Consider the following 23,866-nt stretch of genomic DNA (forward strand, 5'->3'; position numbering starts at 1 on the left):
CTCTTTTTATTATTCTTTCTTCCTTCCTGATGTCTCAAGCTTTTTCTTTATCATTTCTTTTCATATATACATGCGTGTACAGCAAACCACATGACTATGTATGTACATATGCAACAATTCTGCACGTTCTGCACATGTACCTCAGAACCTAAAGTGCAATATATATTGCACTTTATATTGCCTCCATCCCCGTCACTTATATCTGGCATTTCTCCCCATGTTATCCCTCCCCAACTCCCTACCCGCTGCTGTCCCTCCCCTAGTCCCCCGCAACAGACCCCAGTGTGTGATGCTCCCCTCCCTGTGTCCATGTGTTCTCATTGTTCAACACCTACCTATGAGTGAGAACATGTGGTGTTTGATTTTCTGTTCTTGTGTCAGTTTGCTGAGAATGATGGTTTCCAGATTCATCCATGTCCCTAAAAAGGACATGAACTCATCAGTTTTTGTGGCTGCATAGTATTCCACGGTGTATCTGTGCTACATTTTCCTTATCCAGTCTATCAGCGATGGGCATTTGGGTTGGTTCCAGGTCTTTGCTATTGTGAACAGTGCTGCAGTGAACATTCATGTGCATATGTCCTTATACTAGAATGATTTATAATCCTTTGGATATATACCCAGTAATGGGAGTGCTGGGTCAAATGGAGTTTCTATTTCTAGGTCCTTGAGGAATCGCCACACTGTCTTCCACAATGGTTGAACTAATTTACACTCCCACCAACAGTGTAAAAGTGTTCCTATTTCTCCACATCCTTTCCACCATCTGTTGTCTCCAGATGTTTTAATGATTGCCATTCTAACTGGTGTGAGATGGTATCTCAATGTAGTTTTGATTTGCATTTCTGTAATGGCCAGTGACGATTCATATGTTTGTCGGCCTCATATATGTCTTCTTTTGAAAAGTGTCTGTTCATGCCCTTTACCCATTTTTGAATGGGTTTGTTTGTTTGTTTCTTTTAAATCTATTTTAGTTCTTTGAAGGTTCTGGATATTAGCCCTTTGTCAGATGGGTAGATTGCAAACATTTTTTCCCATTCTGTTGGTTGCCAGTTCACTCTAACGATTGTTTCCTTTGCTGTGCAGAAGCTCTTGAGTTTAATTAGATCCTATTTGTCTATTTTGGCTTTTGTTGCCAATGCTTTTGGTGTTTTGGTCATGAAGTCCTTGCCTATGCCTACTTCCTGAATGGTTTTGCCTAGGTTTTCTTCTAGAGTTTTTAGGTGTTAGGTCTTATGTTTAAGTCTTTAATCTATCTGGAGTTAATTTTCATGTAAGGGGTCAGGAAGGGGTCCAGTTTCTGCTTTCTGCACATGGCTAGCCAGTTTTCCCAGCACCATTTATTAAACAGGAAATCCTTTCCCCATTGCTTGTTTTTGTCAGGTTTGTCAAAGATCAGATGGTTGTAGATGTGTGGTGTTACCTCTGAGGCCTCTGTTCCGTTCCTTTGGTCTATATCTCTGTTTCAGTACCGGTACCATGATGTTTTGATTACTGTAGCCTTGCATTATACTTTGAAGTAAGGTAGTGTGATGCCTCCAGCTTTGTTCTTTTTGCTTAGAATTGACTTGGCTACAAAGGGCTTAACAAAGAGTTATTAGCAAAAAGCAAAGAAGCTTGAAGAAAGTTAGTTTTTAAAAGAAATTATTATTTAACAAAAAGGGAAACTTTGAAGAGGAACGTTTTACTTTTTACAGATTCCTAGCTACATGCTGTTGCCCGAGGTGATTTCCTTAGAATGCAGGTGGGATGTGGGGGTTGCAGTGAGTCAAGATCACACCACTGCACTCCAGCCTGCCCAAAAAATTTTTTTTAATTAAAAAATAAAGAAAATTATCAGAATAGCCCATCTCTGTTTCTGGAAAGTGTGTGTCTGTTCTCTTGCAGGACTTCCTGTTTCTGCAGGTTCTTCCTCCACCCCCCGAGCTTTGGAAGCCACTGGATGCCCACATCAATCTGTCAGCAATCACCCAGCATCCTTGCTAACTCTCTTCTTTTCTTCTCCAGGGACCCTGCCATTGAGACTGCTGTGTCCTCCTGGCACAGTTGATATTTCTCATAATTTGCTGGGTGTGGCTACTGTATTCAGGTATCAAGCAGTGGAGATACAGGGAATCTCACTTTCATTTTATTGTATAGCCTTCAAATATACCATCTCCACAATGACAATTTGTTATATTTTTAAGGAGCAACATATTTTCCTAAGCACGTTTACACATATGATTTCATGAAATCACAATGTCCTCATAAAGGCTTCTTCTTCTTTTCTTTCTCTTTCTTTCCTTCTTTCTTTCTTTCTTTCTTTCTTTCTTTCTTTCTTTCCTTCTTTCTTTCTTTCGAGACAAGGTCTCACTCTGTTGCCCAGGCTGGAGTGCCATGGTGTGATCATGGCTCACTGAAGCCTCCATCTCTCTAGGCTTAGGTAACTCTTCCACCTCAGCCTCTCGAGCACCTGGGATCACAGGCATGTGCCATCACACTCAGCTAATTTTTGCCTTTTCTGTTGAGACAGTTTCACCATGTTGGCCAGGCTGGTCTTGAAGTCCTGGGCTCAAGTAAATATCCCACCTTGGCCTCCCAAAGTGCTGAGACTACAGGTGTGAGCCACTGGACCCAACCTTCATAAAGGGTTTATTCCCATTTTACATATGAAGATCCTAGTCCCTTGTCAAAATGTGAGCAGCCACACTGGCATCACCTGGGAGCTTATTAGACGTGCAGAATCTTAGGCTCAGACCTGCTGAGTCATAATGTGCCACTTAACACAGTCCCAGGTGATTTGGGCACACATTAAAGTTTGAGAAGCACTGGACTAAAACTCAGAAAGGTTTGGTGACTTTCCCAGGATTTCAGAGCAATGTGGTAGCCCAGTTGGGACAAGGCTCTGGAGACTCCGAGAAATGCTTTCCTTAAAATAATGCTTCATACCCTGCTGGAAGGAACACCTATTCTTTAGGGGCAGCTCCCAGATATCCTCCACATTCTTATCCTGAAGACCCAGGCAGAATCAGCAGTCCTTTTTGCTCCTGAAGCCCCTCATGTATTCCTCTGTCACAGTAATAAATGCATTTGGTCTTGTAACAAGATGGAGAATAAAAGGAAGAATAAAATAGTATTTCACACACCGCTCTTCTATGCAAGGAACAGGGTGAATATTATCAGGAGTGAAAAAGAAAAGTGTCTTGACATTCTATGTTTACCCTTAACTTGGGAGCATTTTTCCTCGGGGAGGGGTGGAATCTTCCTAGTATCCCCTTAAGAGTTCTTCATGTGGCCCAGGTACTGAAAGTAAGATAGACTTGGAGAGGCCATGGGTTCTGGAGGCTTAGCACTGCTTTGGCCTCATAGTTTTTTTCTTTTTTTCTCCCCAACTTTATAATGATAAACTCAGGCTTCCTTTTGTACTATTTTTGCAATGCAGGTGCTTTTTGCAAGTCAATGGGTGAGAATTACAAGTGAGGCTTAGTAAATTAATCTATAATTTAATCAATAAATCATTCACAAAAAGAAAATGTCTCTGCTTTGAATTAGTTCTTGATAGCAATTTTCTATTTCTTAAAAACTTGTAATTGAAATAATGGCATGTCTTTATTAAAGAAAACTTTGAGAATAAAAAGGAATAACCCTATATAATATTATTTTAACTTCTGCCTGTTTCATTCTAGACGTGCCCACACTCATCCAGGCTTCACAAAGAGACAGTCATAGTATACGTGCCACCTTAATCATAAAGATTTCTCTGGGTTTCTACATAGTTTTCACAATGATACTTTTTTCTTTCATTATTCATCATTCTTCAGAGGACCATTACCTCCCAGAACTTCTGTGATAAAAGTGCCATGATTGCTAAGCTCCTTAAGTGGGGAAATCATATAATTTAATCTTTTTATACCTTCTAATGGCAAATCAGTTCTGAGAATATGCTATGCACTTAAGTGCTTGTAGCCTTGGAAAAAAGGTGCTGAGCATGTTTGTAGAAGATAAATTCGGGGAATAAAGCACCATCAAAGGGCTAAGAGATTTAGTGAGGCATGGTGGCATGCGCCTGCAGCCCCAGCCACTCTTGAGGCTGAGGCAGGAGAATCACTTGAACCTGGGAGGTGGAGGCTGCAGTGAGTCAAGACCATGCTGCTGCACTCCAGCCTTGGTAACAGAGCAAGACTCTGTATCAAAACAAACAAACAAACAAACAACAACAACAACAACAAAAAACAAACCAAAAACCGCTAAGAGATCTAATCAATTCTAAAAGGTAGTATGAATTTCCTGAAAATGCTATATCCTTTTTTGCATGCTGACAGTTGTCCTGACTACTCATATGAAGGAAATAAATAGTAGTTAAAAAAAAAAAATCTGTTTCTTGCTACGCTTTTTTTTTTGTCATCTATGTGGGAAATTAAATTATATAGACGGCAAAAGCTTTCCTGATAAACTGGCTTTACTATTAATAACATACAAGCTTTTCTTAAACTCTGGGTTTGTCTAGCACTTTTTGTTAAGCAAATGCGTTTTCACCCTACAAATCAATGAGGGACTGACTTACGGTTGAAAACTATAGAAAATACAGAAAGGCTTCCTCTAGTCTTATCCAAAACTCTTTTTAATGCTATTGCATGAGAATTTTTAATGTGGTGCAGTAAGAAAAGCACCCCTAGCAGTGCTTCAGAAGACCTGAGTTCTGGCTCTGGCTCTACCTCTAAATTACTGTGTGATTTTGGATGAGTCAGTTAGCCTCTCTGGACTTAAATATTACCACTTTGAAAGGAAGGGAGAGAGAGAGAGAGATCAGCTAGATGATCTGAGGTCATTTTCTACCTTAATACTCTATGACAAGTATCTGTGATAGTAGTAATTTCTACATTTACACTTAGGGTGTATTTAAATACAGTCTTTTCTTTCTCTTTATTTTGGGGAAAAGGGGGTCAAATATGCTGCTAGTTTCCTTTTCCCTTTGACATGAAATATAGTCTTTTGAACCTTTGGAGAGACCTAGTAAAACTGAATTTAGGGGGGTTGGATCTAAGATGGCTGATTAGGAGCAGTTCAGGATTGCAGCTCCCAATGAAAGCACAGAGGGTTAGTAGACACTGCATTTCTAGACAGATTTTTATTGCCCACAGACCAGGAGATTCCCAGGTGGAGGAGCCCCATGGGTCACCATCGTGGCTGGTTTGGCTGGTGTGGCTGCTTTGCCGCCGTCCTGGGCAGCAGTTCTCCGAACAAAATACATGGGTCTGGGCACTGTTTTAGCTGGTGATCCAGGAAGGCAGAGTCACCCATTCATCTGATTAAAAAGGGAATTGAAACAGGGAGCCAGGCCAGGAGATTCCTGGGCAAAAAAATGCCACGAATCTCAGTGCTGTTGTTTCAGCTGGCACAGTGGGTTGCCCCACGGGAAATCACACAGATCCCTGCGCCTTTTCAACAGGCGACTGGAACACCTGGGAGAGAGTCTACTGTTCAACTAAAAAAAAAGGCTCTGAGGCAGGGAGCCAGGAGATCAGGCTCAGCTGGTCCCACCCCCCCACAAAAAAAACAGCAATTGGAAATGCTCTGGGTTGAGAGATTCACAGCAAGCACAGCTGAACCCAGAAGGTCCAGCTCTGTGGGAGAGGGGCATCCACCATTGCAGAGGCAGTCCACCACTATGGAGGTAGTTTGCCATTGTTGAGGCAGCCTGCCATTGCTAACGCAACCCAACATTACAGAGAGAGTCTGCCACTACAGAGGTGGGCTAGCTTTGCCAAGGGAGCTCTAACTATACCTGTATAAACAGGACTGCAGGGAAGTTCACAGGCCAGCTGGGCAGAGCCCACAGCAGCTCAGCAAAGCCTCTACAGGCAGACAGTGACTAGGCTGCCTCCTCGCTGGGCAGGGCAGCCCTGAAAAAAAGGCAGCAGCACAACAGAAACTCATAAATAAAGCCCTAACTACCTAGGACAGAGCACCAGGGGGAAAAAAGCGGGGGCGGTTATGAGTTCTGCTGCAGTAGACTTAAACGTACCTGCCCAGCAGCTCTAAATGAACAATGGAGCTCACAGTTCAGCACTTGAGCTCCTATAAAGGACAGTCTGTCTCATCAAGCAGCTCCCTGCTCCCTGTATATCCAAAGAGTCACCTCATAAAGGAGAGCTTAGACTGACATTTGGTGGGTATCCTTCTGGGACAAAGATAGCAGCAGAAGAAACTGGCAGTAACCCTTACTGTTCTGCAGCCGCTGAAGGTGATCCCCAGGCAAGCAGGGCCTGGAGTGGACCTCAGCAGACCTACAGCAGAGGGGCCAGACTGTTAGAAGGAAAACTAAGAAACAGAAGGAAATAACTTCATCATCAACAAACTGGACGTCCACTCAGAGACCCAATCTGAAAGTCAACAACTACAAAGATGACAGGTGGATAAATCCACAAAGGTGGGAAGAAACCAGTGCAAAAAGGATGAAAGCACCCAAAACCAGAATGCCTCTCCTTCTCCAAGGGATCACAACTCCTCACCAGCAAGGGAACAAGGCTGGAGGGAGAATGAGTGTGATGAATTGACAGAATTAGGCTTCAGAAGGTGCATAACAAGAAACTTCTGTGAGCTAAAAGAACATGTTCTAACACAATGCGAAGAAACTAAGAACCTTCAAAAAAGGTTTGATGAAATGCTAATGAGAATAGACAACTTATAGAGGAATATAAGTGAATTGATGGAGCTGAAAAACACGAGAACTTTGCAAAGCATGCACAAGTTTCAACAGCCGATTGACCAAGCAGAAGAAAGGATATCAGAAGTCAAAGATCAACTCAATGAAATAAAACGAGAAGGCAAGATTAGGGAAAAAACGGTAAAAAGGAATGAACAAAGTCTCTAAGAAATATGGGACTATATGAAAAGACCTAATCTATGTTTGATAGGTGTACCCGAATGTGACAGAGAGAATGAATCCAAGCTGGAAAATACTCTTCAGGATATCATCCAGGAAAACTTCCCCAACCTAGCAAGGCAGGCCAATATTCAAGTCCAGGAAATACAGAGAACACTACAAAGATATTCCTCAAGAAGAGCAACCCCAAGGCACATAATCATCAGATTCACCAGGGTTGAAATGAAGGAGAAAATGCTAAGGGCAGCCAGAGAGAGAGGTCGGGTTACCCACAAAAGGAAGCCCATCAGACTCACAGCAGATCTCGCAGCAGAAACCCTACAAGCCAGAAGAGAGTGGGGGCCAATATTCAAAATCCTTAAAGAAAAGAACGTTCAACCCAGAATTTCATATCCAGCCAAACTAAGCTTCATAAGGGAAGGAAAAATAAATTCCTTTGCGAACAAGCAAGTACTCAGAGATTTCATCACCACCAGGTCTGCTTTATGAGAGCTCCTGAAAAAAGCACTAAACATAGAAAGGAACAACCAGTACCAACCACTCCAAAAACTTACCAAATGGTAAAAAGCATCAACACAATGAAGAAACTGCATCAACTAATGGGCAAAACAGCCAGCTAGCATGAAAATGGCAGGATCAAATTCACACATAACAATATTAACCCTAAATGTAAATGGGCTAAATGCCCCAATCAAAAGACACAGACTGGCAAATTGGATAAAAAGCCAAAATCCATTGGTGTGCTGTATCCAGGAAACCCATCTCACATGCAAGGATACACAAAGCCTCAAAATAAAGGGATGGAGAAAGATTTACCAAGCAAATGGAGAGCAAAAAAAAAGCAGGAGCTGCGATTCTTATCTCTGATAAAATAGACTTTAAACCAACAAAGATCAAAAGGGACAAAGAAGGCCATTACATAATGGTAAATGGATCAATGCAACAAAAAGAGCTAATGATCCTAAATATATACGCACCCAATACAGGAGCACCCAGATATATAAGGCAAGTTCTTAATGACTTACAAAGAGACTTAGACTCCCAAACAATAATAGTGGGATACTTTAATACCCCATTGTCAATATTAGACAGATCGATGAGACAGAAAATTAACAAGGATATCCAGGACTTGAACTCAGACCTGGAACAAGCAAACCTAATAGACATTTACAGAACTCTCCACCCCAAATCCACAAAATATACATTCTTCTCAGCACCACATCGTACCTACTCTAAAATTGACCACATAATTGGAAGTAAATCACTCCTCAGCAAATGCAAAATAACAGAAATCATAAAAAACAGTCTCTCAGACCACAGTGCAATCAAGTTAGAACTCAGAATGCAGAAACTAACTCAGAACCACACGGCTTCACGGAAACTGAACAACTGGCTCTTGAATGTTGACTGGATAAACAGTGAAATGAAGGCAGAAATAAAGATATTCTTTGAAACCAACAAGAACAAAGACACAACATACCAGAATCTCTGGGATTAAAACTGTCTCTGGATTTAAAGCTGTCTCTAGAGGAAAATATATAGCAATAAATGTCCACATGAGAAGCAAGGAGAGATCCAAAATTGACACCCTATTGTCAAAATTGAAAGAGCTAGAGGAGCAAGACCAAAAAAACTCAAAACCTAGCAGAAGACAAGAAATAACTAAGATCAGAGCAGAACTGAATGAGATAGAGACACAAAAAAAACCTTCAAAAAATCAACAAATCCAGGAGCTGTTTTTTTGAAAAGATCAACAAAATAGACAGACCACTAGCCAGATTAATAAAGAAGAAAAGAGAGAAGAATCAAGTAGATGCAATAAAAAACAATAAAGGGGATATCACCACAGATTCCACAGAAATACAAAACATCATCAGAGATTATTACAAACAACTCTATGCACATAAACTAGTAAACCTGGAAGAAATGGATAAATTCCTGGACACTTGCATCCTCCAAAGCCTAAACCAGGAAGAAGTCGAAACTCTGAATAGACCAATAACAAGGTCTGAAGCTGAGGCAGCAATTAAGAGCCTACGACCCAAAAAAAGCCCAGGTCCAGATGGGTTCAAAGCCAAATTCTACCAGACATACAAAGAGGAGCTGGTACCATTCCTTCTGAAACTATTCCAAACAATCCAAAAAGAGGGAGTTCTTCCCAAATCATTTTATGAGACCAATATTATCCTGATACCAAAACCCAGCAGAGACTCAACAAGAAAAGAAAACTTCAGGCCAATATCTATGATGAACATAGATGCAAAAATCTTCAATAAAATACTGGCAAGCTGATTGCAACAGCACATCAAAAAGCTTATCCACCATGATCAAGCAGGATTCATCCCGGGGATGCAAGGCTGGTTCAACATACGCAAGTCTATAAACATAATTCACCACATAAACAGAACCAAAGACCAAAACCACATGATTATCTCAACTGATGCAGAGAAGGCCTTTGACAAAATTCAACAGCCCTTTATGCTAAAAACCCTCAATAAACTAGGTATTGATGGAACGTATCTCAAAATAATAATAGCTATTTACGACAAACCAACAGCCAATATCATACTGAATGGGCAAAAACTGGAAGCATTCCCTTTGAATTCTGGTACTAGACAAGGATGCCCTCTCTCACCACTCCTATTCAATATAGTACTGAAAGTTCTAGCCAGAGCAATCAGGCAAGAAAAAGAAATAAAGGGAATTCATATAGGAAAGGAGGAAGTCAAATTGTCTCTATTTGCAGATGACATGATTGTATATCTAGAAGACCCCATCGTCTCAGCCCAAAATCTCCTAAAACTGATAAGCAACTTCAGCAAAGTCTCAGGATACAAAATCAATGTGCAAAAATCACAAGCATTCCTATACAACAATAACAGACTTAAAGAGAGCCAAATCAAGAATGAACTGCCATTCACAATTGTCACAAAGAGAATAAAATACCTAGGAATACAACTAACAAGGAAAGTAAAGGACCTCTTCAAGGAGAACTACAAGCCACTGCTCAATGAAATAAGGAGGACACAAACAGATGGAGAAACATTCCATGTTCATGGTTAGGAAGAATCAATATTGTGAAAATGGCCATACTGCCCAAAGTAATTTACAGATTCAACGCTATCCCCATCAAGCTACCAATGACCTTCTTCACAGAACTGGAAAAAAACACCTTAAACTTCATATGGAACCAAAAGAGAGCCACCCACATAGCCAAGTCAATTCTAAGCAAAAAGAACAAAGCAGGAGGCATCACACTACTGGACTTCAAACTATACTACAAGGCTACAGTAATCAAAACAGCATGGTACTGGTACCAAAACAGAGATATAGACCAATGGAACAGAACAGAGGCCTCAGAGGTAACACCACACATCTACAACCATCTGATCTTTGACAAACCTGTCAAAAACAGGCAATGGGGAAAGGATTTCCTGTTTAATAAATGGTGTTGGGAAAACTGGTTAGCCATATGCAGAAAGCAGAAACTGGACCCCTTCCTGACACCTTACACTAAAATTAACCCCAGATGGATTAAAGACTTAAACATAAGACCTAACACCATAAAAACCCTAGAAGAAAATCTAGGCAAAACCATTCAGGACATAGGTGTAGGCAAGGACTTCATGACCAAAACACCAAAAGCATTGGCAACAAAAGCCAAAGCAGACAAATGGGACCTAATCAAACTCCACAGCTTCTGCACAGCAAAAAAAACAGTCATTAGTGTGAATTAACAGAACGGGAAAAAATTTTTGCAATCTACCCATCTGACAAAGGGCTGATATCCAGAATTTACAAAGAACTAAAACGGATTTACAAGAAAAAAACAAACAAGCCCGTTCAAAAGTGGGCGAAGGATATGAACAGACACTTTACAAAAGAAGACATACAGGAGGCCAACAAACATATGAAAAAATGCTCATCATCACTGGCCATTAGAGAAATGCAAATCAACACTACAGTGAGATAGCATCTCACGCCAGTTAGAATGGCAATCATTAAAAAATCTGGAGGCGCCGGGCGCGGTGGCTCAAGCCTGTAATCCCAGCACTTTGGGAGGCCGAGGCGGGTGGATCACGAGGTCAAGAGATCGAGACCATCCTGGTCAACAAGGTGAAACCCCGTCTCTACTAAAAATACAAAAAGTTAGCTGTGCATGGTGGCACGTGCCTGTAATCCCAGCTACTCAGGAGGCTGAGACAGAAGAATTGCCTGAACCCAGGAGGCAGAGGTTGCAGTGAGCCGAGATCACGCCATTGCACTCTAGCCTGGGTAACAAGAGTGAAACTCCGTCTCAAAAAAAAAAAAAAAAAAAAAAAAATCTGGAGGCAACAGATGCTGGAGAGGATGTGGAGAAATAGGAATGCTTTTACACTGTTGGTGGGAGTGTAAATTAGTTCAACCATTGTGGAAGATAATGTGGTGATTCCTCAAGGACCTAGAAATAGAAATTCCATTTGACTCAGCAATCCCATTACTGGGTATATATCCAAAGGATTATAAATCATTCTAGTATAAGGACACATGCACATGAATGTTCATTGCAGCACTGTTCACAATAGCAAAGACCTGGAACCAACCTAAATGCCCATCGATGATAGACTGGACAGGGAAAATGTGGCACATATACACCATGGAATATTATGCAGCCATCAAAAACGATGAGTTCGTGTCCTTTGTAGGGACATGGATGAACCTGGAAACCATCATTCTCAGCAAACTGGCACAAGAACAGAAAATCAAACACCACATGTTCTCACTCATAGGTGGGTGTTGAACAATGAGAACACATGGACACAGGGAGGGGAACATCACACACTGAGGGACCTGAGTTCTCCATTAGCTCACCATTGATCTTTTCTTATCACATAAAACAGTCTCATAAAAAAGCTGGGTTTTCCCCAAACTGCGTCAAAACATGAATGATGGTGAGGGAGATTACCAAGGTATAAATTCAGGTACCAGTAGATATTTCCTTTTATTTTTTCTTTAGAAACAGGTCAGTGGTGCGATCATAGCTCACCTCAAACTGCTGGACTCAAGTGATCCTCCCACTTCAGCTTCCCAAGTAGCTGGGACTACAAGGGCATGCCACCAAGCCTGGCTAATTTTATGAAAAAAATTTGTAGAGACGATGTATTAGTCCATTGTCACACTACTATAAAGAAAGACTGAGATTGGATAATTTATAAAGGAAAGAGGTTCAACTGACCCATACATAGTTCTGCAATGCTGGGGAGGCCTCAATAAACTTACAATCATAGCAGAAGACAAAGGAGAAGCAGGCACCTTCTTCACAGGTCGGCAGGATGGAGTGAGTGCAGACAGGGAAATGCTGGATGTTTATAGAACCATCAGATCAGATCTCGTGAGACTCACGCACTATCACGAGAACAGCATGGGAGAAACTGCCCCCGTGATCCAATTACCTGCACCTGGTCCTGCCCTTGACACATGGGGATGATGAGGATTATAATTCAAGATGAGATTTGTGTGGGGACACAGAGCCAAACTGTGTCAGATGGGGTCTTGCTATGCTGACTAGTCTGGTCTTGAACTCCTAGGCTCAAGCAGTACTCCCGCCTCAGCCCCGTAAAGTGCTGGAATTACAGGCCTGTTCCAGGCCTCCAGCAGATATTTCTACAGCATTCCTCCAGGAATGAGTGGGTTGGAGATGAAGTTGGAACTTCTGTGGTTTCCTTCCAACAATTCTGGGACTCATGTTCAGTTTCCTGGGTTAGAGGAAACTGACTTAAAGAGATTTTCAAAGGGCATTCCTACTAAAAGAGCTAATCTCTGGATCTTACGTCCATTTTTTACTCAACACATACTGCGACCCAAAGGCCCTGACACTTGCCGATTTTAACATGATGAAATTAAGAGTTTGGGCATTGTGATCTCTTGGATGGAACTTGAAGTCTAGCTTTCAGTTTACTAGTTGGGTGACAACAGGCAAGTCACCTAATTTCTCTGAGCTTCAAAGGTCAAACTTCTCTGAGATCAAAATGTGTGATTCTCTGAACCTATCACGGTGGACAAGGAGATGAAAAGTTCTCATTGATCAGACTTGAGTCAGGGGTCTCCCTTTTGATGGCGTGTGTTGCAGTGTGATTGGCAGCATGACCATTAACACATAGAATGGAGGTGGCATGAATGCTCCCGCATCCCAATATTCATTTAAAGAAAATATGTTCAACAGCCATTACATTATAATTCTTGTTGCCATAGGATGAAAAGAGGGAAATTTTAATAATGATTATGATATTTTCAATGAACAATTTGTGAATAATGGCATCACTTTAACAGAAACTATTACTGCTACGATTATAATTTGAATATACATACACACATACAACATACACACACATTTGTATACGCTGCATATCATGGAGGAAAGCCAGTCCTGGTATAAATTATACAACTTAAAAATAATAATGGAATTATAATTTTATTTTAATATCATTTTCAATTAAAATTTTTAATGGACTGTCTTTTAGAGGTTTCAAGTTTACAGAAAATCTAGGTAGATGGCCAGGCATGGTGGCTCACACTTGTAATCCCAGCACTTTGGGAGGCCGAGGTGGGTGGATCACCTGAAGTCAGGAGTTTGAGATCACCCTGGCCAACATAGAGAAAATCCCGTCTCTACTAAAAATACAAAAAAATTAGCCAGGCATGGTGGTGGGCGCCCGTAATCCCAGCTACTTGAGAGGCTAAGGCAGAAGAATTGCTTGAACCCGGGAGGCAGAGTTTGCAGTGAGCCGAAATTGTGCCACTGCACATTAACTGGGAGACAGAGTGAGACTCTGTCTCAAAAAAAGAAAAAGAAAATCTAGGTAGACAACACAGAAAATTCCCATTAACCCCTGTATTTGTCTACTAGGACTTCCATAACAAAGTACTACAGGTGTGGCAGCTTAAACAACAGAAATGTGTTTTCTCACAGTTCTGGAGGCCAGAAGACCAAGGTGCCCACATGTTTGGTTCCTAATGATGCCTGTTTACCTGACTTGCAGACAGCCACCTTCTCCCTGTGTCCTCACATGGCCGTTCCTCTGTGCACTTGGAGGCGATAGGAAGGGCACAGAGGAATCCCCTCCTAAAGCGCTGGGGTTACAGGTGTGAGCCACCATGCCTGGCCATCTACCTAGATTTTCTGTAAACTTAAAACCTCCAAAAGATAGTCCATTAAACCGGGCACAGTGGCTCATGCCTGTAATCCCAGCACTTTGGGAGGCTGAGGTGGGTGGATCACAAGGTCAAGAGATCGAGACCATCCTGGTCAACATGGTGAAACCCCGTCTCTACTAAAAATACAAAAAATTAGCTGGGCATGGTAGCGCATGCCTGTAATCCCAGCTACTCAGGAGGCTGAGGCAAGAGAATTGCCTGAACCCAGTAGGCGGAGGTTGTGGTGAGCCCAGATCGCACCATTGCACTCCAGCCTGGGTAACAAGAGCGAAACTCCATCTCAAAAAAAAGAAAAAGAAAAAAAAAAAAAAAAGATAGCCCATTAAAATTTTTAATTGAAAATGATATTAAAATGAAATTGTAATTCCATTATTATTTTTAAGCAAGCTCTGGTGTGTAGTTCTCTACCTAGAAGACCCCAGTCCTACTGGATTAGGGCTTTAACCTTCATGAGGGCGGAGCCCTCCAGAGAGACTGCCTTCTCTGCTCTGTCATCTCCAGAGAAGCTGCTGTTCATTGAGCTGCACTCACACATGAGGGTACGGACTGTGAAAAAGGAATTGGCAACACTGAAACTTCTAGAACAAAGGCTGTCACTAAGGTATGTGCTATAAGCATCCTTGGGGAAGAAGGGCATGAGTAGGCAGGGGCATTTTTCTATCTTTAGGGGATAGGCAAAGGGAACACCAATTCAGAGGTCTAGCACAAGAGGTAAAAAACTTTTTTATCTTTGCATTTCCTCTGAGCCCACAAACATGCGTGTGTCTCAGTGGCTGCCACGCTCTGGCTGAGGGGAGCAAGCTATGCCATTTTCTCTGGAGGCCTTTGGGAAAGAGTGAAAACTCCAAGAGTGGGAAGGTAGATAAGAAAAGATCCTTTTTGATACCAGGCATCTGGGAAGATCTGTCCTTGTGCTGGGTACAGGGCTTCTATCAGGTAACTGAAGGACACCTGGGTACTGTTCTTAAGGAAGGAAGCCAGCAAGCAAATTTCATATGACTGAAGAAGTTGCTGATGTGTGCCTGTAGTCCCAGCTACTCAAGAGGCTGGGGCAGAAGGATTGCTTGAGGCCAGGAGTTTGGGGCTAAAGTACACTGTGATCACACCTGTGAAGAGCCACTGCACTCCAGCTTGGGCAACAAAGTGAGACCCTGTCTCAAAAAAAAAAAAAAAAAAAAAAAATTGTTTGCTGGCTTGTGCTTTCAAATTATAGAAAGGTAGCAGAGTAGATACGGATATCTGAATGTAAAGCAAACAAATGCCTTGGGAAAATATGTCTAGATTGAAATTAAATATATATATCAATTTGAGAAGAATTTTCAAGTTTTATCATTTTTATGTAACTGAATTGCATTTTTATTAGGTTTATTCCTAGTAATGCTAGTAATTTTCATTGCTAGTATAGCTGGGATCATTTTCCTGTTATAATTTTTTTCTGGTGTTTAGGAAAGCAATTAAAAGAATAAACTGAGGAATATTATACAGATACATATCTAAAACAATAACCAAAATATAAAAGGAGAAACAATGTTATATCATTTATGTAAGTTAAAAGTAAACACACAAAAATATATATTATTTATGGAGATATATATGTGTATATATATATATATATATATATAAAATATAAAAGTACAGGGGGAAATTGTTTGGAATGATACAAACCAAATTGGTTTCAGTGGTTGTTTCTGGGTATGGGGATAAGTTGTGTAGTTAAAGGGAACATTAGCTTAATCTCTATTGCATTAGAAAGAAAAAAAAGGAAAGAGGGATGGAAGAAAGGAAGAGAGGGAAGGAGGGAGGGAGAAAAAAAGAAGGAAGGAAGGGAAAAAAAAGAACCCAAAGCACTGTGACAATATGTTAGCAGCTGCTAATTCTAGGTGACGGAGCTATAGGTATTTACATTTTCTTTGTAAGTTTTGGTTTTTCTCATCTCAGCTACCTCTTCTGTACTAACTTGGGTTTACATAACAAAATGCAATAGAAACAACAGAAAATGTTGTTTAACATACTTCTGAAGGCTGGAAGTCCCAAGACCAAGATGCCATCGTGGTTGGTTTCTGGTGAGGTTTCTCTACCTGGCTTGCTGATTTCAGCCTTCTTACTGTGTCCTCACATGGTCTTTTTTCTGTGCACAAGGAGAGAGAAATTTCTTGTGTCTCTTTCTCTTCTATTAAGGACACTAGTTCTAACAGATCAGAGCCCTGTCTTTTTTGTTTTTGTTTCTGTTTTCTTTTTTTTTTTTTTTTGAGACAGAGTCTCACTCTGTCACCCAGGCTGGAGTACAGTGGCATGATCTCGGCTCGCTGCAGCCTGTTTCCTGGGTTCAAGCAATTCTCATGCCTCAGCCTCCCGTGGTAGCTGGGATTACAGGTGTGTGCTCCCATGTCTGGCTAATTTTTGTAATTTCAGTAGAGACAGGGTTTTGCCATGTTGGCCAAGCTTGTCTCAAACTCCTGGCCTCAAGTGATTCACCTACCTCAGCCTCCCAAAGTGCCAGGATTATAGGCATAAGTCACTGCAACATCGAGGGCCCTGCCTTTATAACTTCATTTACCTTTTTTTTTTAAGTCAGAGTCTCATTCTGTCAGCCAGGCTGGAGTGCAGTGGTGTGATCTCAGCTCACCCCAACCTCCGCCTCTTGGGTTCAAGCAATTCTCTTGCCTCAGCCTCCTGAGTAGCTGGGATTACAGGCACCTGCCACCACATCTGGCTAATTTTTATTATTTATTTACTTTTAAGACACAGTTTCGCTCTTGTTGCCCAGGTTGGAATGCAATGGTGTAACCTCGGCTTACTGCAACCTCTGCCTCCCAGGTTCAAGTGATTCTCCTGCCTCAGCCTCCCAAGTATCTGGGATTACAGGCACCTACCACCATGCCCAGCTAATTTTGTGTGTGTGTGTATTTTTAGTAGAGATGGGGTTTCACCGTGTTGGTCAGGCTGGTCTCAAACTTCTGACCTCAGGCGATCCACCCACCTCAGTTTCCCAAAGTGCTGAGATTATAGGCATCAGCCACCATGCCCGGCCTATCATTTAACCTTAATGCTTCTTTAAAAGCCCTATCTCCAAATAGTCACGCTCACACTGGGGGTTTAGCACTTGTGAATCTGAATTTGGGGAGAACTCAATTCAGTTCATAACACCCCCCTAATTTTTTAAAAATAAAAATGTTTTTAAGGAGTGAATGTCTTTTATGTTTCTCTGTGACCAGGTCCTGCTGACTAGATGGATTATACACTCGAGCCCAGTGGGACAATGACCGACTACTACTACCCTGATAGCTTCTCAAGCCCCTGTGATGGGGAACCTATCCAGAGAAATGGCAAGTTGCTCCTTGCTGTCTTTTATTGCCTCCTGTTTATATTCAGTCTTCTGGGAAACAGCCTGGTTATCCTGGTCCTCGTGGTGTGCAAGAAGCTGAGGAGCATCACAGATGTATACCTCTTAAACCTGGCCCTGTCTGACCTGCTTTTTGTCTTCTCCTTCCCCTTTCAGACCTATTATCAGCTGGGTGAGTGGGTGTTTGGGACTGTAATGTGCAAGGTGGTGTCTGGCTTTTATTACATTGGCTTCTTCAGCAGCATGTTTTTCATCACCCTCATGAGTGTGGACAGGTACCTGGCCATTGTCCACGCCGTGTATGCCATAAAAGTGAGGACGATCAGGATGGGCACAGTCCTGAGCCTGGCAGTATGGCTAACCTCCATTATGGCTACCATCCCACTGCTAGTGTTTTACCAAGTGACCTCTGAAGATGGTGTTCTACAGTGCGATTCATCTTACAATCAACAGACTCTGAAGTGGAAGATCTTCACCAACTTTGAAATGAACATCTTAGGCTTGTTGATCCCATTCACCATCTTTACATTCTGCTACATTAAAATTCTGCACCAGCTGAAGAGGTGTCAAAACCACAACAAGACCAAGGCCACCAGGCTGGTGCTCATTGTGGTCATTGCATCTTTACTTTTCTGGGTCCCATTCAACATGGTTCTTTTCCTCACTTCCCTGCACAGCATGCGCCTCTTGGGGGGATGTGTCATGAGCCAGCAACTGATTTATGCCACCCATGTCACAGAAGTCATTTCCTTTACTCACTGCTGCGTGAACCCTGTTATCTATGCTTTCATAGGACAGAAATTCAAGAAACACCTCTCAGAAATATTTCAGAAAAGTTGCAGCCATATCTTCTTCTGCCTAGGAAGACAGACACCCAGGGAGAGCTGTGAAAGGTCATCATCCTGCCAGCAGCATTCCTCCAGCACAGACTACATTTTGTGAGGATCAGTGAAGACTAAATATAAAAACGTTTTCTTGAATGGCATGCTAGTAACAGTGAGCAGAGGTGTGGGTGTGAAAGGTTTCCAAAAAAAAGTGCAGCATGAAGGACGCCATACATATTGTTACCAACACTTGGAACACAACAACTAAAGACATAGTTGTGCATGCCCAGCACAACCTCGGGCCTGTGATTGTGTTTACTGATGATGCTGAAGAAGTGGTAACTTTGAAGGATTCTGTATGCCAAGAAAAAAAAAAAAAAAAAAAAAGTCTGATCCCCTTACATATGCAAAATATACCCCCAGAGCCTGTCAGTAGGCTGGAAGAAGTGGATATTGAAGCTTTTGACATCAATGCTGAGGCTCCAGTTGTTCATGCATTGACTGATGGTGAAACAGCTGAAGTGGTTCTGAATCAAGGTGACTGAGCTTACAGTGACAATAAAGATGATGCTGTTAACTGCAAAAAAAGTGCCTGTAGATGACATGGTGAAAATATGTGACGGGCTTATGGAGGACTAGAGCAGCATGCATTCATAACAGAACAAGAAGTTATGTCCGCTTATAAAATCAAAGAGAGACTTCTAGACAAAAACCACTGTTGATGGGGCAGATGCCTCCAGTGGAGACATTTAAAAGCCACCCAGCAGAATGCCTCATCCTCCCTGGAGGACCCACTTCCTGATCCCTCGACTGTGTCTGGTGTTTCTTCTCATGTAAGGAATTAAAATTAAAAATAAAATAAAATATATTGGTATGTAACTACGGAAAAAAATAAAAACTATATATTGGACAGTAACCTTTCAATCAAAACTCAGTATCCTAAGTAGAGACTGAAAGCTTACTGCTGTTGGGTGAACAGCTGATACAGGTATTCTGCTGATGCTACTTCTGCTTAGTTACCATGAACATATTGCTTTTTCACTATTAATGCTGTGTCATATTTTTTACTATTAAGTACTTATGTGAAAGTAAGTGTAATAAAATGATTGCTTATCAGTAGGATCAATGATTAACTTAATATCTGAATCACTTTACTTCAGAACCATTTCAGCTATTTCACCATTAGTCAATGAATGAATAACTGCAGCCTCGTTATTTATGTCAAAAACCTCAATATCCACTTCTTTCAGCCTACTGCAGACTCTGTAAGTATATTTTTTGCATGTGTAAGGAGATCAGCCTTTTTTCTTTTTTTTTTGCCTGGCATACAGAATTCTTCAAAGTCATTTGTTCAACATCATCTGTAGACACAACCACAGGGCGGAGGTTGTGCCAGGCATGCACAACTATCTCTTTAGTCATTGTGCTCCAAGTATTGGCAACTACATATATGGCATACTTCAGATGAGTTCAGAGTCAGGAAAGATGACGATGCCAAACAATCACAAATATTCTACATGGGTGGCTGAGGCAGTGACACCTTTGTTTTCTGATGATTCAACATATACAGACTTTGTTGCATGCACAGAATTATTTAAAAATTTGGCTGGGCACAGTGGATCATCCCTGTAATCCCTAATCCCAGCAGTTTGGGAGGCTGAGGATGGCAGATCACTTGAGGTCAGGAGTTTGAGACCAACCTCACAATATGGCGAAACCTCATCTCTACTAAAAATACAAAAATTAGCCTTTCTGCCTGTGGACGCTGCTGAAAAAGTATGGCTAAAGTCTCTCTTCTCCCTGCCATCATGTCTAAGTCAGTCTCCTAAAGAGCCTGAACAGCTGAGGAAGCTCTTCATTGGAGGGTTGAACTTTGAAACAACTGATGAGAGCCTGAGGAGCCATTTTGAGCAATGGGGAACACTCAGGGACTGTGTGGTAATGAGAGATCCAAACACCAAGCACCCCAGGGGCTTTGGGTTTGTCACATATGCCACTATGGAGGAGGTGGAGGCAGCCACGAATGAAAGGCCACACAAGGTGGATGCAAGAGTTGTGGAAACGAGAGCTGTCTCAAGAGAAGATTCTCAAAGATCAGGTGTGAAAAAGATTATTTGTTGGTGGCATTAAAGAAGACATGAAGAGGGGCCGGGCGCGGTGGCTCAAGCCTGTAATCCCAGCACTTTGGGAGGCCGAGGCGGGTGGATCACGAGGTCAAAAGATCGAGACCATCCTGGTCAACATGGTGAAACCCCGTCTCTACTAAAAAATACAGAAAATTAGCTGGGCATGGTGTTGCATGCCTATAATCCCAGCTACTCAGGAGGCTGAGGCAGGAGAATTGCCTGAACCCAGGAGGCGGAGGTTGCGGTGAGCCGAGATCACTCCATTGCACTCCAGCCTGGGTAACAAGAGCGAAACTCCGTCTCAAAAAAAAAAAAAAAAAAAAAAAAAGAAGAAGAAGAAGACATGAAGAAGAACATCACCTAAGAGATTATTTTGAACAGTATGGAAAAATTGAAGTGACTAAAGTCATGACTGAGACAGGCAGTGGCAAGAAAAGGGGCTTTGCCTTTGTAACCTTTGACAACCATGACTCTGTGGATAAGATTGCCACTCAGAAATACCATACTGTGAATGACCACAGCTGTGAAGTTAGGAAAGCCCTGTCAAAGCAGGAGATGGCGAGTGCTTCATCAGCCAAAGAGGTCCAAGTGGTTCTAGAAACTTTGATGGCGGTCGTGGAGGTGGTTTTGATGGGAATGACAACTTTGGTCATGGAGAAACTTTCAGTGGTCATGGTGGCTTTGGTGGCAGCTGTGGTGATTGTGGATATGGTGGCTGTGGGGATGGCTATAATGGACTTGGTAATGATGGAAGAAATTTTGGAGGTGGTGGAAGCTACAATGTTTTTGGCAATTATAACAATCAGTCTTCAAATTTTGGACCATGCAGGGAGGAAACTTTGGAGGCAGAAGCTCTGGCCCCTGCGGTGGTGGAGGCCAATACTTTGCCCAACCACAAAACCAAGGCAGCTATGGCAGTTCCAGTAGCAGCAGTAGCTATGGTAGTGCCAGAAGATTTCATTTAGGAAACAAAGCTTAGCAGGAGAGGAGAGCCAGAGAAGTGACAGGGAAGCTACAGGTTACAACAGATTTGTGAACTCAGCCAAGCACAGTGGTGGTGGGGCCTAGCTGCTTCATGTTTTAGACAAGAAGACATGTTTTAGACAAATACTTATGTATATGGGCAAAAAACTTGAGGACTATATTTGTGACTAATTGTATAACAGGTCATTTTAGTTTCTGTCCTGTGGAAAGTGTAAAGCATTCCAACAAATGTTTTTTTTTTTTTGGCACCCATGCTGTTGATTGCTAAATGTAATAGTCTGATCGTGATAACTGAATAAATATCTTTTTTTAAAAATGTGCTGAGTAAAGTTAGTCTACTCTGAAGCCATCTTGGTAAATTTCCTCAACAGTGTGAAGTTAGAATTCCTTCAGGGTGTTGCCAGGTTCTTTTTGGAATTTATATACAACCTGCTTGGGTGAAGAAGCCATTGTCTTTAGAAACCTTGGTGTGGTTGAACTGATAGTTACTGTTGTGACCTGAAGTTCACCATTAAAAGGGATTACCCAAGCAAAATCATGGAATTATTGGTTATAAAAATGCAATCCTATACAATGTATCTAAATTGAATAATGGTACCAGATAAAATTATAGATGGGAATGAAGCTTGTGTATCATCCATTATCATGTGTAATCAATAAACGATTTAATTCTCTTGAAAAAATACAAATACAAATACAAAAATTAGCCAGGTGTGGTGGCTTGTGCCTGCAGTCCCGGCTACTTGAGAGCTGAGGCAGGAGAATCACTTGAACCCAGGAGGCAGAGGTTGCAGTGAGCAGAGATAATGCCCCTGTTCTCCAGCCTGGGCAACAGAACGAGACTCTGTCTCAAAAAAATAAATAAAATAAAATTTATAAAACTACTGTGATTGTTAATACTGTCAACTTGATTGGATTGAAGGATACAAACTATTGATCCTGGATGTGTCTATGAGGGTATTGCCAAAGGAGATTAACATTTGAGTCAGTGGGCTGGGAAAAGCAGACCCACCCTTAACCTGGGTGGGTACCATCTAACTAGCACGGCAAGAATAAAAGACAGGTAGAAGAAAGTGAAAAGAGAGACTGGCCTGGACTCCCAGCCTACCTTTTTCTTCCATGCTGGATGCTTCCTGCCCTCGAATATTGGACTCCAGGTTCTTCAGTTTTGGAACTCAGACTGGCTCTCCTTGCTCCTCAGCTTGCAGAAGGCCTATTATGTGACTTTGTGATTATGTGAGTTAATACTTAATAAATTCCATATATGTGTGTGTCTGTGTGTGTGTGTGTGTGTGTGTGTATATATATATATATATATATATATATATATATATATATGTATGTATATATATTTCATTAGTTCTGTCCCTCTAGAAAACCCTAAGTAATACAAATTTTGGTACTAGGAGTGGTTCTAGAGGAACAGAATATTAAGGATAGAGTTCTTGCATTAATTTGGGGGTTTCTTTTCTTTTCTTTTTTTTTTTTTTTGAGACAGAGTTTCGCTCTTGTTACCCAGGCTGGAGTGCAATGGCGCGATCTCGGCTCACCACAACCTCCGCCTCCTGGGTTCAGGCAATTCTCCTGCCTCAGCCTCCTGAGTAGCTGGGATTACAGGCACGTGCCACCATGCCCAGCTAATTTTTTGTATTTTTGGTAGAGACGGGGTTTCACCATTTTGACCAGGATGGTCTCGATCTCTTGACTTCATGATCCACCCGCCTCGGCCTCCCAAAGTGCTGGGATTACAGGCTTGAGCCACCATGCCCGGTGGTTTGGGAGTTTCTAGAGTTGATTGCTTAATATGATTAGACCCCCAAAATGCTAAGGACTCTACTTCTATAGTACGGAGAACACTGATAGTCCTTGGTGTGAATTGTTTAAAGAGTTATGCAAAAATAAATGTATTTGACACTTGGAATTCGTTACTCATAAGAGGCAAGGAGTTTAGTGACTCTATATATAACATCTTTGACCATATGTGGAGAACCAAGGAACATAATGAAGCTGGTTGGTTGCTCCTAAGTTCAGTGAGCAAAGTGATGAAAGAAAATGATGAATTCAGGAATTCTGTCTCCCAGCTTCAGAAGCAGATACTGAGCCTCGAATCTGCTAAGATTGCCCTGAGTGATAGTCATATCTCCTGCAGAGAAAGTGCTGAAATTGTGGAAAAGCAGACACAAGCTCTTATCATGTGAGTGGCTGACCTGCAGTGAAAGGTACATGCACAGCCTCGCCAGGCGTCTACTGTTAAAGTGAGGGCATTAACTGGAAAAGAATGGGACCCTGCAACTTAGAATGGGACATGTGGGAGGCCACTGATAAAGCTGGAGACACTGAGTTTGTAAACTCTGATGAACCCGTTTTGCCAGAAGACACAGCTTCCCCATCCCTAGTAGCAGCAACATCCCTTCCTTGACCCAAGCCGCCATGAGCCTTTCCACCTTTGTCTAAGGAGATGAACCGTGAGCTGCCTGAGGCAACAGTGATGGCCTCCTTTGAGACAGTTGCCAGGAAAAATAATGTTGGT

General features: G+C 41.9%; 2 protein-coding genes across 2 annotated transcripts in view; one reads left to right on the top strand and one right to left on the bottom strand.

Moving 5' to 3' along the window:
* CX3CR1 (C-X3-C motif chemokine receptor 1) overlaps positions 1-23,866 on the bottom strand; it is a 110,798-nt gene that overhangs the window by 52,954 nt on the left and 33,978 nt on the right. The window lies entirely within an intron of this gene.
* CCR8 (C-C motif chemokine receptor 8) lies at positions 14,483-19,538 on the top strand. Its single transcript, XM_003930884.3, has 2 exons — positions 14,483-14,660; positions 17,275-19,538. The coding sequence occupies exon 2, from the start codon at positions 17,289-17,291 to the stop codon at positions 18,342-18,344; it is 1,056 nt and encodes a 351-aa protein (XP_003930933.2). The 5' UTR covers positions 14,483-14,660; positions 17,275-17,288; the 3' UTR covers positions 18,345-19,538.

The sequence above is a fragment of the Saimiri boliviensis genome, chromosome 9 (genome assembly GCF_048565385.1).
Source record: "Saimiri boliviensis isolate mSaiBol1 chromosome 9, mSaiBol1.pri, whole genome shotgun sequence".
Lineage (NCBI taxonomy): Eukaryota > Metazoa > Chordata > Mammalia > Primates > Cebidae > Saimiri > Saimiri boliviensis.

Coding starts and splice junctions, on each gene's coding strand:
- CCR8 (XM_003930884.3), top strand. CDS start 17,289: ATGGATTATACACTCGAGCCCAGTGGGACAATGACCGACTACTACTAC.